Below are 18016 nucleotides of genomic sequence, written 5' to 3' on the forward strand. Positions count from 1 at the left end.
ACTGCACAATATGATCATAGCAATACACAGAGCAACTGCTTCCCTTTTTTTTTACTATTATGAAGAATGACCAAATTTTGAAGATGAAAACTGAACAATGTCTCATGTATACAACAAAACCAAACTGTCATTGCTTCAGGAAAGTCAATAAATGTTTTGAAGAAACAAGTTGGTTTGGTTTCTAAATCTGTCCTATTTTATGTAAATATTTTGTATGTGACAAAAGAATTTTTTGTGTGCAGTATGTGGAAATATGAAAGAACTCCATTTGGATTTATTCAACTTAAGTTTTTATGAAGGTGAGACTTAAAGTCTTGAGTCGGAGTGAGACTTTTCTCTGTGTCTAAAGGTAATGAGGCATTGCCATATCCCTGCAGGCTCATCTCATGTAACTGCTAAAAGAACTGATGTGCGAAAACCGTTAAGTCCACTTCTTGACTGGCCTCCAAAGCTACATTCCAGATTAAAATAGATTTTCCCCTGTAAAGGTTTCTCACCAAGTTAAAACAAATATATATATATATATATATATATATATATATATATATATATATATGTAGTGACTTTTGACAGCATATTTTTTCTTGTGTTTGGCTAAAATAAGAGTCAACAAGATGACAATTCACATACCTTCAATATGTTACTTTTTGCCAGCATGTGATCCATGTGACATTAAAGAAATGGTGACAGTAAAGGAGCAGTGACATTAAAGAAAAAGTGCAATGGTTACATTATAACATCTAAACGTGTGACTATAGCATAAATCACTATATAAAATATAAAATCACTACACTAGCACATGGTTGTTTAATAGTTTTCGCAATATTTATTCACTTATGTTACGAATAGCACATGGAATAGGCTGTATGAAGCAGGACCAGAAGATCTGAACCAGTTTGTCTCTTATTTTGTCGTAGTGAACTCTGATAGGCTGTGGATAATTTGATACTAACTGGCAACTTATTTGATGAGTCTTACAATATAAACTAGCACTGACGCAGACAGCGACTGGTAAAATGTCGCTCTGTAAGAGATAATTAGCAGAGGTTCAGAGACAAAGTTAGACAGTATATTCCTTTTGTATGACTTCTTGTGCAGTGATCATGAATATTTCATAGATACTGTAGTGAGTGTTTTTTTTTTTTTTTTGTGGCCAATGTCATATGAGGCCAGAGGGGGAAGAGACTATGCCCGCTGGCAGTGCTGACTCAAAACCATGTCACAACCTACAGTTTGCCCCTCTACTGAGCAAGGCATACCACACAATTCTTTTGCATTACCGTGCTCCATAGTCCCCTAGTGTATCACCATTTATAAAGAAATCCTTTGCAGCCTAAACGGCGGTCAATCTATTTTGAACTCAAAATTGTCTTCATGACTTGCCAAAGCTCAAGGGTAAGGGGGTGAACAATAGGTCAGAGTAATTAGCCCAAAACTGAAAAGAGGTGCTTATTTTGTTAAATGTTAATTGAGGCTCAGTGCAGCTCTTTAAATCTTTTTTATAGTTTGTGTGTGTGGGGGGTTTTTTTGTTGGTGGTTTTTTTTTTTTTTTTTTTTGTATATGTATTGTGGAAGAATTCCTCTTTGCTCACCCTGTGTCTAACTTTCTGTTTCCAGTGTCTTTCTGACTCTTTCTATCCATATTCACTCTCTCACTCTATTAAGTATTAAGTAACATTTTAAGGGATTATGCAGCAATTAGATTTATTGTTTTCAGATGAAGTTGCCTTTTTTATTTTAGCCACGTAACAATCACAGCTTGATCTCAAAATCATTCGTAAAAAAAGAAAAAAGAAAAAAAGATTAGATATTTATTTTCCCGTTTTGGGACTGCATGCCTGTCGAATGTTCCTGAGAGACCAAATGTAACATTTCGCCAAGCCTACTGATCCACACTACAAGGTAAACATCTTGTAACCAAACATATTAAAATGCCCAGGCCAGTCTGAGCTAAAAGCGTAGGTTTCACAGGCCAGTCGCTATTATGCTCACGTGATCTCTACGGCAAGGCAAAGTTGACTATCCAACACAAGACGTTTGAGCGTGTTTAGTGTAATCAAACTGTTTCCCCAAAGTAAAACCGCTCTCCAAAGAGAATCTTAGACTTGAATTCTGTTACACGCCCGCCCTCTAGTGCCCTCTAGTAGCCCTGAACTAATATATGTGTACAGCGTTTTACACTCACTTTCCATTCATAAGCATCAGCAGTGGTATTGAACGCTTTGCCGCGATGGCTGCAGTCTAAAACTTTGCCCTGTTATTAATATACGAATACAGTAACACCATGAGAAATGGCTGGGCCTGCCTATTGTATATACAAGCACATTAAGATGAAATTGTTGTGTGTACGGGAAAGTAAAACAGCCCGAATGCAACATAACTGAAATATAAACACGTCTTTGTTTCAAAGCGTAAAATCTGCCGCGCTGAACAAGACCAGAATTCATAAACTAAAAAATGATTATGACATGCTATTGCTTCTGTTTAAAACTGGTTTAACGCTGGCTTAATACTGAGGTAGCGAAAGATAGCTGACAAGATGACACTCTCAATAATTGATCGACTGGATTTTCCGCCATTTCCCCGTGCTTTAAACAGACGCCACACAACGATTAAAGCGTTTGTTTACGTCAGTCACTTTCCCTAGGGCTGTTGCTCTAGTCAAGTGGAAAACTGATGCAGAAGTTTGCCAGTTGTGCGCGACTGCATGGCATCAGTTACGAATAAACCTCCTCTGTAAATGTCTGTTGAAAAAAATAAATAGAAACAAAAGACAAAACTGACGAATCGCTTACATTTATGGACCAACCAGTGCCTTTTCAAACGGAGCGGAAATTTAAAAATGAAAAAAAAAAATGAAGACAGGACAAACGACACTCACCTGACTCAACGTATTTCTACAGAGAAAAGTACTTTTTTTTAAAAAAACAAAAAACAAAAACAAAAACAAAATTAGTGACTTCTGCCTATAACCTCCCGTAATGGGTTCTGTGAGTTCCGCTTTGACAAAAAGCCGGAACACCGTGGTCCAGGTAGGGTCGCAGGCAGACCCCGAACCAAATAGTTCCATTGAAGGGAACAGAAGTAATGTTCGGTCGAGCATATTCTCCTGCCCTCGGATGCAACAAAGCACGAAATCGTCGCTCTCCGAGGTTCTGAAGGTGTCGGACAGAGGAACAGTGGCTTTTAAGGTTGGGTCGGTTCCTTCAGGTGAGCTCTGTAACGCTGTACACATTTACTCCCGCCACACACGCATTATAGCCAATCCAGACTTTCGTAATGTAAAGTGTAGGTACACTGCGGTCGTGGTTTCACAACATTCATTAAGCACGTTGTTGGATGTAGGCTACACTTTTTTCCAAAATGGTTCGAAACACGGCTTGCCCTGCACGACAATTTTCCTTAGCAGACAACAGTACTTTAATTACTGTTATTTTAATTACACAAAGGTCAGTCAAACAATTGAACCGTTATCTGCAAACATTTGAGCAGTTTACGACCAGCACTTACTTAGGCTAAGCATGTAACCGAGTGCATGGAGTATTTGGAGACCAGTATCTTTTTTTTGCATCAGTAATGAAATCAGAAAACTTTACAGACGCAAGTATTTTCAACTGAATTGTGGACTCAAAGTTCAGATCAGCGTTCCAGTGATGCGAGTTGTCAAGCATTCTGCTTCACTCTCTCGGGGAAGAGAACTAAGTCAGTCTTCTAGATTATTTTCTCAAGTGCTCTCAGTTTCACTTGTGGGCAAAATGGTGTCCCATGATGGGCCCAAAAATACCGCGTTTGTTCCCCTTGATGCTGTAACCATGGTGGAAGATAATGGTTCCCTTAAAAGTCCCACTGGAGTGACTGAAAATACATTGCACTTTTGCTCACCTTTCATAAGCGTCTGTCTTCATGATAAAGCGCGCGCGCGCACACACACACACACACACAATATCTTTCATTAATTGTATTTATGGAATTGTAATTACGTTTATCTTCACGATATATTCTGTTCTATGCAAAATCAAAGATTCAGCTGCACGCTGTAACACTGTCTTTACTGCCCTTAGACTGTGACAGTCTTAAATAATTCTCAGTAGTTTGGTTGTTCTAAATGACCATGTTCTACCTGCATAGGAAGGATATGTAACTGCTGCAGTTACTGTAATATATGCTGTTTGTGTAGTGTTAAGACTTTGTGTTATACATTTAATACTCACAGTGGCAGGAGGAGACAATCATAGACTGCGTTATAGAGATTAGCACACAGAGGGTTTGATGAGTAGGAGTTGGAGTGCCTGAAAACTACTTTTCTCTACTCAGATGCACTTTTACAAGGGAAGGCTAAATGGGTTTTGAAATTGCAAATACTTAAATATCAGAAAGTGATGAGATAGTGTAGAAAGGAAAATGACTTTTAATGCCAACTACAAGTGGTGGTGCTCTGCACCAATATATGTGTGTGGGTCAGTGCGTTTAATATGGCAGAAAGTAGTTTCAATGGCAAAATGCTATCACTTTATTTCATTGTGGGGGTTTTTTATGTCTCATCATTTGATGCAGTTATTTCACTCTATAATTTTTTGTTTCAGAATCAACACAGTCAACGTTTTTCTGTGTCACCATATACACAGTCAGCTGTGTGGCTGAGTATGTGGCTTCTTAATTTAGCATCTTTGCATTAACATGCAGATGAACGTTAAAGAGACTATGAGAAGGACTGGCCTATTTTAAAAAACATCTGAGGCCCTCTATAAGAGAGAGAGAGAGAGAGAGAGAGAGAGAGAGAGAGAGAGAGGAAAGTGTGTGGGTGACAGGATACCCCTTATTTAAAAAGACTCCCCATTAAGACACACAAGATTATTCACATCTGACTGGCATCTTAAGAATGAGAGGATCGGCTTGAGTGCTGAGCTCATCCATAAATATGAACTTATTTTTGGCGCCATTGGTGTTTTCCTCATTTAATTCACAGCTCATAACACACATGTTCCATTACCTTAAATACATGTGTAATTAGCTCTCAGCGTGGGAGTGGATGATGTCAATTGGTCTGACTGCATCTGGGTTGTTGTGGTTACAGCATCAATAGAGTGCTGTAGCAACATCTTTTATAGTGGATGAAACTACGTGTTTCATCCATTGTGAAACGAAATTTATTAAGTTGAGTTGTAAATGGAAAATGATAGGCTCTTAATTTAAGTTTGAGTTCACACATACAGTAATGTAGCCGAAATCAGTTCTTTATTTTAATTTCCTTTGCTATAGAAGTAACTTGATTCAGTTTGCATCATTTTTCAAGAATTTCTGACGGCAAAATTAACAGACATGACACAGAAGTAGCTAATAACGATAAAGAAATGCCTATGGAGATAATAAAAAAAAACACTTTCATTTTTCAGCACACCACAGCAAAGCTAAAGTTTTGAATTCCCTCCTCATGGAAAATTCTTAGATGGTGTGTGAAATTACAATATGTTGAGATGGTCTAATGTTTCTGACTTTTTCTCTCATCTCTCTGCATGTTTCGAGAGGCTGATAATGGTTTGTCGACCTTCCAACAGTATGTTGTCTTCACCTGATGCATGTGTGCCACCTTGTGGACAAGTTTGAGCACATTCATCAACCAGAACACAGCAAACATCTGCAATTAACCAAATAGAATCAGAACAGTCAGTTAAAAAGAAGCAAATGATTCATCAGTCAGGACTATGCAAATATTTATGCTTAATATACCAGCAAAAATAAACAGAAGAAGATTAATGAAAATGATGCTAGAGAGAGCATTACATCTCTGTAATACCACACTCTACTGTCTTCAGTTCATTTCCATCTGTCTCTCTTCTGTGGAAAAAAAAAAAAAATTGTAATGTAATTTTTTTTTTCATGGCCATCAGCAGTCACATTTTTTTTTTTTAAAAAAAAAAAAAAACATTTTTAACGTGTTCTGAGTAAGTCTGATGCTGAACCGTTTTGACAGAGCTGAACTGAAGTGAACTCCTACTGAACTCTTAGAGAGTTTGTTTGCCAGCTGGACTATCAGATTGCAGCGCTCTAGCAGTAATTATGATGCTCTGTGTACTGAACATGCCTCTGAGCGTTTGATCTCCCCCGTAGAACTTCATGTCCAAGCCTCTCTCATGCTTCCCATCAAGGGCCATGCAGGGAGGGAGGGAGGAGAGGGGGGTCTGTTGAGTGAATCAAATGTGAATCAGAGTTCTAACCCCAGAACAGAGAGGTCAGAGTCAAAGTCAGGGAAAGAAAGTACATTCATCTCCTGTGCCCCTGGCTAGCAATGAGTTGTAAATCAGTACTTTTTCTGTGTGTGGAATATTGTTAGGACCAATGACTCGACTGTGAAATAGCATGCACAGGACACCCACAGAGCAGTAATCGATTAGTGTGCTTCAGTCCTGCCCTGGGTGCTGTGTTTGATTGTGAAGGAGATGGAGAAAAGAAAAAAAAAGACCAGAGGTTACGTCAGTGTTAGTTGCAACATGGTTCTGCAAGATTACATCCTCATATTCTGTATAAATGTTTAAAGTATCACAGGAAAAAAAAACAATTTATCCCTCAAGTGAAATAATTCAGTGTTATATAACAAACAAGGCATATAACATGTGGATGTGAAGGCATTTTTAAACTCTCTAGTCTATGTACAGGGTCAAGTAGTTTGGGACTGTCAAGATGTGTGAGGTGAAATTACATCATAAAAACACTGAATTAATGTGACTGATGTTGGTACTTTTTCTCTGTGAGGGAACATTGAAATGTGTTGCTGGTACTGCTCTCTTGTGGTTGCTTGAGGGTATGAAATTTAAAATGTCTTTATTAACATGATTTTAATTCTGCTCCAGTTGGTATTCAGTATAATTCAAAGGCTGAATTTCCAATGAACTAAATTTATTGATGAATAGTGATGGCAGTAATTCTCTGTAGCTTATAACTCCATAAGATTTCTGACTGATGCTTTTTTTAACTATGTTTGGACGCATCATTGTAAAATAAATTGCAATTGTCTGACAGAAACAGAGAGAGAAAGAGAGAGATTGTGTGTGTCTGTGTGTGTGTGCTTGTGTGCGTGTGTGTGTGTGTGTGTTTGTGTGTGTCTGTGTTAGCATAGCCTAAGGAACTTGCACTGAGAGGAAGAAGAACGTGATAGAAATGCTCGATTAAGCATTATTCACGGGTGACATGCTTTGGTCTTTGTGATTCAGGGTCTAGCAGGACTACTGTTTCCTCTTTGGTGCAAGAGGGTTCTCTGCCAGAGATAAAGCTTTAATTAACACTCTCCTTTATTAGACACTCTTTTCCTTTCTTAATTTGCTGTCATCAGATCAGAATTAATTGTGGTACAAGCAGGAAGGTTAAAGCAATTATAGAACCATTGTTACAGACAAATGAGTGAGGTAGTGTTGTCAGATTCCTGAAGGGAAAAAAAAGGGTTTGTTTTAGAGGCAAAAAAAACACACAGACAATTCTGTAAACCAGGCAAATCCATCACAAAATGTTCAGGAGACCTGCTAAAACTTTTATGGGTTAATTCAAATTATGGTCAGAGAAATTATCTTGCAAAAAAGGGATTTTATTCAAGTAAACACAGTTGAGATCAGTGTGTTGTGCAGTCGTGTTTACTTTAAACGTCAACATGCGCCTTAAGAAAACTTTTTAACTTGATCTAGTCACTTGTCAGTCTTTCCAGGTGTGGAAGTGTTGGTGTTAGTTGTACACTCAGCTTTCTGTCTGCTAGAAACTTAAACCAAACAGGGACAAAGTGCTTAACAGAGCATGAAGGGACAGGTACTCTTCTCCTATCTGTGAAACAGGCCACCCCTTCAAACATTCATGAGTAAGTACATTAAAGAGCCCTACCAAGCCCCTCTTCTACATTTCAGTTAAAGTGATGGATTAGTCTCAGTGACCTTTAGGAATGGTAGCAAACTCAAGCACTTCACAGTAGTGTTTCCATTTTATTTTATTAAGAGATGATAGTTTTATATATTGTATACATTGTGTGTGTGTGTGTGTGTGTGTGTGTGTGTGTGTGTGTGTGTGTGTATTTATATGTATAGACAGTTGCAATTGGAAATATTCAACCCCCTCACCTCATAAGACGTTATAGTGATGTGAATCGAGGTTAATGAAAATATGACAAAAGGCCTCATTAAACAACAAAAAATATTTATTGATACATATTTGAGTTATTTTGAGAACATAAATTGACTTAACTTTGAATTCAGATGAAAAATGTACCTCTTTTGACAAACGTGCATTTGCACTGTTGTTCAAACCCCAGCTTCAGTACTTTGCCGAGCATCCTTTAGCCTTTGTAACTTCTAATAAGCATTTTCGGTAAGTGCCGACAAGCTTCTCACACCTCTCTGTTGGAATCTTTGGCAATTATTCACGTGTTAAAGCCTCTAACTCAATGATGTTTGATGGCTTCTGTGTGGCAACTGCCTTCTTTAAATCCTACCAAAGATTTTCAATGGGATTTAAATCTGGGGACTGAGAAGGCCACTCCAGGACATTCCCGGATCTATTTCTCAGCCAAGCTTTGGTTGACTTGGAGGTGTGCTTGGGATCATTGTCTTGCCGAAGAGTCCAGTGATCACCAGGGTTCAATTTCAAAACAGAAGGCATCATGTTCCTCTTTAAAATGGCCTGGCATTTCTGGGAATCCATGATGCCAGTTAGACGGTCAAGGTTGCCAGTTCCTGAAGCAGAAAAACATCTCCACATCATCAGTGACCTACCTCCATGACTGACCATGGGGATGGCATTCTTCTGATCATAAGCCCTTGCCTTTGTCACGCCAGACATATATATGGGGGATAATACATATACAGGGAGATATTATCCCACAGTAATTAAACAGTTTTATTGATGAAATGGGAATGGATACAGAGAGAGAAAACAAACTATGAACCATGAAGTAAACAAAATTGTTAACGGAGTTGGTGGCTCTTCTTTCTGAAATGTGGCTTTCAAAAGCTTTCTTTACCTGCAAGCTACTTGCTCAGTTCCTATGGTAACCTGTGTGCGGAGAGCCCAGTAGCGAGTTTGGAGAACCATGGCCTTTTGAATTGACAAGTGCATAGATACAGTGGTGTGAATGGTGAGAAAAAGGAGATAGGGCTTTTGTGCCTGTACACCTACTCACTGGAGGAAGTTAACTGGCCTTGTGCCACACACAAAGACTCCATCATTACAGCTTGTCCTTGATTTCATCACTTTTTTTTTTGTATTCAAACACATTTTATTGGAGCGTACACTGACTTGCTCGTGTTTACTTTGGAGCTTTTTGAATGTTGGAGATTTATTTACAGACTATGAATATAACTGATGCTACAGACTTCTGCATTCAATTAAACTGACAAAAATTGGATGAATTTGTAGATATGCATTGGTGAATGTTAAATATTTCAGACTTGTGGTGAAAAAGTAAATTGTCATGGTGAATTTACGCAAACCTCTATGACAGTATGATTAAATTTTGAACGCCACCTCGTGTAATCAGCAACGTCTGTGTGTGTATGTGCGCGTGCGCGTGTGTGTATGTGTGAGTGTGCATATGTGCGTACGCATGTGTGCGTGCGTGGGTGTGCTTGTATGTGCATACTGATATAGGACTGAAGGAATAAAGTTCTGAAAAAGGTCACAGTCGCCCTAACGCCAGATGAGCATTACTGACATACCCCTTTGACAGAGAGCAGAATTCTCTGACAGTGTTAGCCTTGAGCCCATCCTGTCTAAAAATCGGGATTCAGCCATGCAAATCCTACCACGTCTAACCTTGTTCACACCATCTGCTCGTTCTGTGTTTTTACCCGGCAGCACCTCAGATTTTCACTTTAAATCCATTTGTTCAAATTTTTGCAGCTGTCTTGAACATATACATTTGATTAAATGCACAAAGATACGTAAGAACCTTCGAACGAGTTTTTTCTCTTTTCTTTCTTTTTCATGATTTTACTAAAGACGGAGAGACGTTTTACTCGTCCGTTATGTTCAGAATTTCACTCATCCTCTGACGCACACAGGGATCAAAAGTGAGAAGATGTTTTTGCAGTTGGTGAAAGAAATGTGGGTAAACCTATATTTGGAAGCTGGGTGTAAGGAACCGAATAGAGGAGAAGATGTCATCGTTTTCTTTTGACTACATTTTTTAGGGGCTGCAGGATGGAGCGTGTTGTGTCATTTATCTGCTTCAAACACCTGTATAAATTTTCAGCTCACACATTCAACATAGCACGTATTCTGTACCTATGTCTGTGTCTACAAAAAACATTGAACCTCCTGCTGTACCAACCTCATTCCTGTTAACTGTACAATAGAATATTAATGCTAAAACAATCATAGTTATTAACAGTTAATAACAAGATGTCATTTCAGCATGGCACGGAGTCATTTCGTGTTATAGAAACAATAGCATTTTTTTCCTCTTCTTCTGAGGAATGTGTTTTGACATACATTATATAAACTCTCAACAGAGCCATAAGGAAAGAGACCTCTTTTGGACTCCATGACAACCAAGCTGGCTCAGAAACATATGAGTCCAATAACCTTCAATGCTCTATTTAACCCCTTTGATTCCTTTAAGGCTTGAAAATGAAGTAAAATGGAGGGGTTTGTGTGGTTACCAAGTGACACAATGGAGCACAGCAGAGTCTCTTGTGTGAAGGGTATCCTTGAGATGGCAATGTTATGTGTTCTCGGTGCCCAGAGAAGCAGAAAATGTAGGTGTTGTTCACCTTTTGTTAAAACCAACACTGAATAAACACAAAGCTTATAAATATATATTTTAGCACTATATGCTTCGTTGACATACTAAACAGCGCAATAAGTTTTGTGACTGAAAATTACATGAAATTAAATGTTTGTCTCCCCCCCCTCCCCAATCCTTGTGTAAAGAAGATTGTGAAAAATAATGACAATAATTTTCAAACGGAGATTTTATTTGTCTTGGTGGCTATGCAGTACAGAGATTCTCTCTCTCTCTCTCTCTTTCTCTACAACATCCCCGTGTCTGATCCTCAGACCCTAACAGCACAGGGAGCTGCTCTGTTCTCTGTCAAGTCATATTCACAACATAACACCTCACACAGAATTCACATGTCTTACCGCTGCCACTGGGGTCCGCAATCACCCCCCCCCCCCCCCCCCCCTCCCCACCCCTTCTTTTTGGGGAGTAATTGGCCAGTGCTATGAATATTTTTTTTATTTTTACTTGGTGCGCATTAAGCTAGTCAAATCATCATTTCCCCCAATTCCTTTTCTTCTATTTTTAAGTATTAAAATGGACTACGTTTCCCATTCTTTTACTGAAACTGAATTTAACAGATTCAGCGAAGAGCTACACCACCGGAATTTACTGGAAGCTGCTGACAAAATAAAGTATCACATAAAAGAGAGAAACATGCTTAAAAAAAACCCCTCAAAAGCAACATTTTCTAATTATCTGCTAAACTAGGCATTCTTTCAGTCTTCAAAGAGCACTTTTCTTTTTTTTTACAGTATGCCACTCAACCACAAAACGTTTTAACATTCTTTTGTACAACATACAAAGCTGCCTCTGATATAGATACCGCATCCTAGAAATGACTCCAGCGGGTCAGGTAGGGGAGGTTAATTGTCAGTAGTTAATCAGCATATGGATTGTAGTACATGAGGAGCAGACCTCATGGCAGACAGTAAGGTAACATCTGCGCAGGATCACATGTCTGTGATTAACAGAGAGCACAGGGTTGGTTCAATCCCCACCAGTGCTGACTAAGTGGGAGGAAATGGTACTAAAGTGTAATTGCATCTGTTTGGTTGCGTGTCTGTTTAAACCCTCTCAGGTCATCCATTAAAACCATCTTCAGCTAAGTAAATATTGTGGTGAAACAGCAACAGGGGAATGATGCTATCTCATTGTGATGTAAACAGGTGCATGGTAGCATGATGCAAACAGATTGCATACAGGTACACACATACACACACGCACACGCACAGGCACAGGCACACACCAAGTAATAAGTCACAAGTATACAGATATATGCTGTATATCTGGGAGGGGGAGAGAGAGAGAGAGAGAGAGAGAGAGAGAGAGAGGGAGGCGTTATCAAATACTGTCAGGGCAGAGTAGTGAGTGTGGGGAGGGAAGCAAGGAGAGGGAGTGTGTAAGAGAGTGAAAGAGAGAGGGAGAGCAGCCTCCACTCTCTGCATTCATACTCTATAGATTGTCACATGGCAGGGCCCCAGTGGCTGTTGAGATGGATGGTTTCTGAAGGTGGGCTTCTGCAGAAGAGACTGAGCCTGGTTTAGCCTTACTAATTACCCTCACACACATACACACACACACACACACACACACATATATACACACACACACACACAACCAGCACTCTCTCTTAGCTTCACCACGCATGCTTTCTCCACCTGGGGAGCTGCTCTCTAAAGCTTTCTCCACGCACGGCACCTCTCCTGCGGACACCTCCTATCCACAAGCTCCTCTCTTCAACCAAACAACATCCACTCAGTCAAGCCAGACAAAAGCAGGCAGAAGAGTGCACACACAAGTGCAGCTTCTTGGAGGAAGATGACAGAGCCCAGCTGCAAAAAACAGGGATTTAAAAAATGCAGGAGTGCCACGTTTAGCATCGATGGCTTCAGTTTCACCATCGGTAAGAGTTGGAGTGTGTGGAGTGTGTGTTTGTGAGAGCGTGTTTGTGTGCTGCACAGATGGTCCGCTTTACTGTTGTTTAACTGTGTTTGAGGTGTTAGAACTGCTGTTTGAGTACAGTGGGATGTTCCCTCCATAAAGTGTATGCCAACCAAGCAGCTCTCAATATTACTGTGTTTCACTCTCTGCTGTCAGAAAAAAAAATGAGCACATGCTATTTGTTTCAAAGTCTTTCCTCATTCAAATGAGCTCACTAAAGTTTTTTTTTTCTTTCTTTCTCTCTTGTTCATCATAAATAACTGCTGTTTCACTTATAATGTAAGGAATAATGGCTTTCTTTTTATAGAAGGAAATTGTGAAAGTGTGAAAATTTTAATTGGTAATGATGTAAAGAGAGGATTACAGCACAGTACAGATGGTGTAATACCCACAGCATTGCAAAGAGGCGTCTTATAATTAGTCCTGAAGAAAGCAAACTAGAGCTTTGTTAAATTGTCTGATACACTCTAATCCATTTTTCAAAATGATTTTTCAACATGCTATGCGTACGTTCATCACCTTTATCCTCTGACATGCATGATTTGCATTGGACTAATGACTTGAAGGCAGTGAAGTGAATATTTATCGTGTTTAGTGGGTATTTCGTTTAGTCATTTATTTCATTTTGTTTCATGTTGAAGGATTTCTCAGACTTGCTTGTGGAGAATTAGATTACATAATAACAGCGGGCTCTTCTTTTTCCTTCATCCAGTGACTCACAATAGCTTTGGATTTCTTTTCTTTTTCAAAAGCTCGAATTCTTTTATTACTCTGTCAAATGCAACGAGAAACTGTGTTTCTCTGACAAGTTTGAGGATAGTAGCATTGATATGCATTTGTATGACTGGGGCACAAAACAATACAAGCCGAGCGGCAAAGTGACATGATGGTTGTTTTCAGGGAACATGGGATGGCAGTAATTATATCCTTTCAAAGGTCAAGTAGCAGCACTTATATAACAGGCCACAATCAGCAGCTTTTTACAGAGAGGCAGTGCTGGATGTGGAGAACACCAAAAGCCTTGACCAAGCATTCGGTAGTGTACCTTATCTCGCACACATACACACACACACACACACACACCCCTTCACTCATGTTGCTCCTGAAAAATCATCTGTGATCAAAGATCTGTAAGTGATTTAATTTCTGAGACAGACTGCAGCTCTCTCTTGGACTGTCATCTTAATGACTTACGATGGCCGGGCCAGCTTCCACAAACAAAAGGAACTTTTATTGCACTCTTCATCAGCACACTGAAGCAGCATACAGTAATGGTCTTAATACAGGCTGGAGTCTGTAACATTTTTGTTTATGAGATGGATTGCTTGAATGGTCATAGGCTGTGAGTGTGGTTTGTGAGTGGGTGTACTGTAGGTAGAGGACTACATAAACAGCCTGGCTCTTTAAATCAGCACTCCCTGATAAGGGCCTTTTTAACATCACCTGTCCACGCAGTCGTGTCTGCCTGTGTGATTACTGTGTCCATGGTGACAAGTGGAGGAAGGACATGATTTCATCACGCCGTGATCCCTGGGCGTGTGGGACAAACAAGATTGGTCCCCTCTGCTCTGCGTGAATTTGTGTGTGTGCGTGTATATGTGTGTGTGTGTGTGTGTGTGTGTGTGTGTGTGTGTGCGTGAGTTAGGGAAGAAACCCAAAGGAGAGCTCATTATAGCACCTGTTGGGTAATCAGAGAGACTCTTAACGAATTACGTGCAAGGTTTGGAGGGGAAAAGGGTGACTGGTTACCTGGCATTGGAGGGGTGAAGGTGACAAGCACGAGGGAAAGAGGGAGTTCTGGGGAGTTGAGGGGAGGGGGAGTGGGTACAGGGGGGTCCCTCGTTCATCGTGACGTAAGTGGTGTGGTCTCAGTAGCACAGGGGGAGTCATTATCGCTAATGAAGTGTCCTTCCCTACTCACCAGAGTTGAGGCATAACTGACACAAAGCAGCCTGGAGCAGCTCACTGTGCTAAAAGCCTCTTTCATAGAGACCTCTGATTTCCCCTCATTATCCCGTTCCCCCATGCGGACTGCCAATCCCCACTTAACAACCTGCCTCCACATAGCACGTTCTCTCTCTCTCTCTCTCTCTCTCTCTCTCTCTCTCTCTCTCTCTTTCTCTTTCTTGCTACCTTTTTGTCTATATTTTTCTCAATTTCTTCGATTTCTTTCTTTCTTTTTCTTTTTTTTTCTCACTCCCCCTTCTGGGATGATCTACCGCCAGTAAAAATCAGGAACGGGTCTTGTACTAAGCACACTGTCCTGTTTCTGACACTGAAGATTCATTTTCAAACAAAAGTTCCCATTAGGTTTACTAATCCCCATCTAATAGCCTAGTGAATCACCAGAAGTGTTTAAAATGACCGTCGTACTCATTCACAACAAGATTTATAAGCCTGCAATCTCTCTGTTTGTCTAATTTATCATTACATTACAGACAGTTATAAACCCTCCTCTGTAAGGCTGAGTACATATACTGATAAGGGAAATAAATCTCAGCTTCTTTTGGTCAATATGTAATCATGTGTTTCTGTTTCTCTTGCCTACTAACAGGTATCACTTGAAGAAAAGGGAGATATTATCAAATTAGCACTTTGCATTAATGGACAAGAAAATAGTTTATGAGATAAATGCTTTAAAGCTATCATCATGCAAAATAATAATGCCAAAAGAAAAAAAAAACACAAAAAAAATCCAAAGGCTATAGAAGGGTTAATGTATACGTAGATGAGCACTTTATTTAATGAATCAGTTTACACAGGTACTATGCATTGTAAGTATTGATGGTAAAATGCTGTCAGTCCTGAAAGGACACTGTTTCTCTAATGCCGTTGGCGCAAAAGATATGGTATTGTTGTGGCAACGCAAGTCATGCAAGGTGTCATAGGAACTGCCTCATGCGCTGTTTGTTTGAGGTTCATTTAAGTTCTTTGCGCTGGAGAATAAAGGATAATCAGGCGATTGGTACTTATGACATAGCTTGTGAAAGCTGGACAGAAAAATCAATGGATCAGCAACAGCTAGTGAAGTGTTACAAATGCTCAACTCTGCCAGTCAGTTCTGTCAGAATAAATGCTATCGACTGCAATCTGTATTCTGTTTATTTCAAAAATCAGAAACCGTTCCCATTGAAAATAAAAACAACAATAAAAAACTGTTCATTAAGTACTCAGTTTTTTTACATGCTTAGAAGTGTAATCATGTTATTGGAAAGGAAAATAGCTGTCAGAAGAAAGAACTGTTTGGAGATGGCTTAATAAAAACTAGAGGGAAATGAAAAAAAGAAAAAAAAAAACAATAATTCTGTTGTTGTACTGCTGATGCTTGCGCATTGTTTGGCGCAGTGAAGGAAAAACAATTAACCGGGAAAATCTGGAGTTAGGGACATCTACCAGAATAAGACCTGGGAGATTACTTTGCAGCACTGAAAATACGATGAAAATGAGGTTTGAAATTCATTCAGACCAAATTTGAGAGAAAAAAAAAAAAGAGATTCTTACTACTCTTATGGATCAATACATTCTGTGCCTCATTCTTTCATTTAAAACATGGCGATTTCAATGTATGACTCTCTCACATTTCTATAGACTGGTCTGAATTTACTCTAAACCTCATGCCACTGCTCTCCAAGCAACACTGCCTTTCTACCTGCCGTGAACATTTCCCATTCATTTGCATGGTATGAATGAATTGTTGCACCATGCATCATGAAGTTTGATTGAACTGTTTTGCTCAAGAACAAGAAGAAGAAGAAAAAGGAGGAGAGGAAAGGAGCAGAATCTTAAAGAACTTTGTCTGACTTGGCTGCGCAGTGATATCCTGCATGAAGAAATGCAGGCATCCGTCCAAACGAGTATTTATCAAGATAAAATGATAAGCCCAACACCTTTTTTTTCCCTCTCTGAACAACCCTTCATGAATTAGACCTCTGACCTTTACCACGCTCTCTGTTTAAGATCAGTTGTGCCATTGTTTGACACTGTGGATACTCATGTGTGTCACAAAGGGACAATTTATCATTCAGCAGGGAATAATCTCAAGAGGTAAACACAAAGAACACACAGCCAAACACGAGTTCCTGTCTCCTGTTCTGTTGACAACATCCAGACCTCTGTAGAGTTCACATTTCATTCTCAATGCCTGCCTACCATATAGTTTCCATCTCAGGAGCGTGCTCTGTGATTTGGGAGCTCAACATATACTCATCGTTGTAGCTACTACAGAACGTGCTCAGATAAGATCTCTTTGGATGTTGTGTGACACTGAAATAACTAAAGACTACATTTTTATGTTGCTTTTGTTTTTGTGACCTTTCTCAATGTACTGCCCACGTACTATATGTCCTCTGATGCTATAACTTATGCTCTGGTCACCTCCACAATTGAACACTATAAAAGTTACAGTTTTAGTCCCGTCCCTCAACAGTTGGATTACACACAGTCCCTGAGGGAAAACAAGTCTGAACCTGTTATCAGCCACCATATCAGCCTATCTTTATTCACATCTCTCTCCCTCTCTTATTGAGTTTTATGACCTTTAGCAGTCTTTCCTGTCCCTCTGAGGAATCAGATATAGGAAATTGCACATTTCAAAATACAAAGTACAAATACTGTTTTGTCTGCCTTGCGGTTTCTTGAGTAAATTGTTTTTTTGTTCATTTATTTTTCTCAGAACAGCAAATAGCCAGAGTGTTCAAAATCTCCCTTGGTGTTTGAAAATTCCTTTTACAACATGCATTGTATGATAGGAAGTGCTGTTCTGGGATCAGCTCTATCGACCTTTTTCACATGACTCGACACTGATATTGTGATGCTGTCATAACAAAAGTCATGAGAAAGTGTGAAGCCTTGTATTTTATGCCACTGATGAACATGTGATGAGAATGGTATGTTACTGCAATGTCAGGGGAACATTGTCTTGCTACCCAGTGGTACTGTAACCATAATGTGTTTGCTGCATTAACAACATGTCTGTTTTGCAAACTTGGAGGACATTTTGCCAATAACTGTGTTGATTTAGACAGTCTGTGTGCATTGTAGTCTATGCCGTGGTTCCACTGGGGAAATGATTAAAATCCTTTCCATGTCTGTTATTGTGATAAAATGAAAAGAGTTTTTAAGAGGTGTGTTTTTTTGTGTGCTCTGCAGCTGGATCAATAGAGAGAAAGTTTCTTTTGAAAAAATCCTTGATAACTTTGAGCTTCGGAGACAGACAAAGAAGATGATTTTGGTGCGACACTGGAAAATCAGTGAGGTGGACAGTGTCAGTTTAGACTGCATTAAGTAACACATCATCACCATGTTCAGGACACCCTTGAT

General features: G+C 39.5%; 1 protein-coding gene across 1 annotated transcript in view; it reads left to right on the plus strand.

Moving 5' to 3' along the window:
- The first annotated feature begins 12574 nt into the window (after positions 1-12574).
- pde1ca (phosphodiesterase 1C, calmodulin-dependent a) overlaps positions 12575-18016 on the plus strand; it is a 60690-nt gene continuing 55248 nt past the window's right edge. Inside the window, exon 1 of the mRNA XM_030767600.1 lies at positions 12575-12659. Coding sequence (XP_030623460.1) covers positions 12575-12659 — 85 coding nt within the window. The remainder of the gene's footprint in view (positions 12660-18016) is intronic.

This window comes from Chanos chanos, chromosome 3, assembly GCF_902362185.1.
Source record: "Chanos chanos chromosome 3, fChaCha1.1, whole genome shotgun sequence".
Classification (NCBI taxonomy): Eukaryota; Metazoa; Chordata; class Actinopteri; order Gonorynchiformes; family Chanidae; genus Chanos; species Chanos chanos.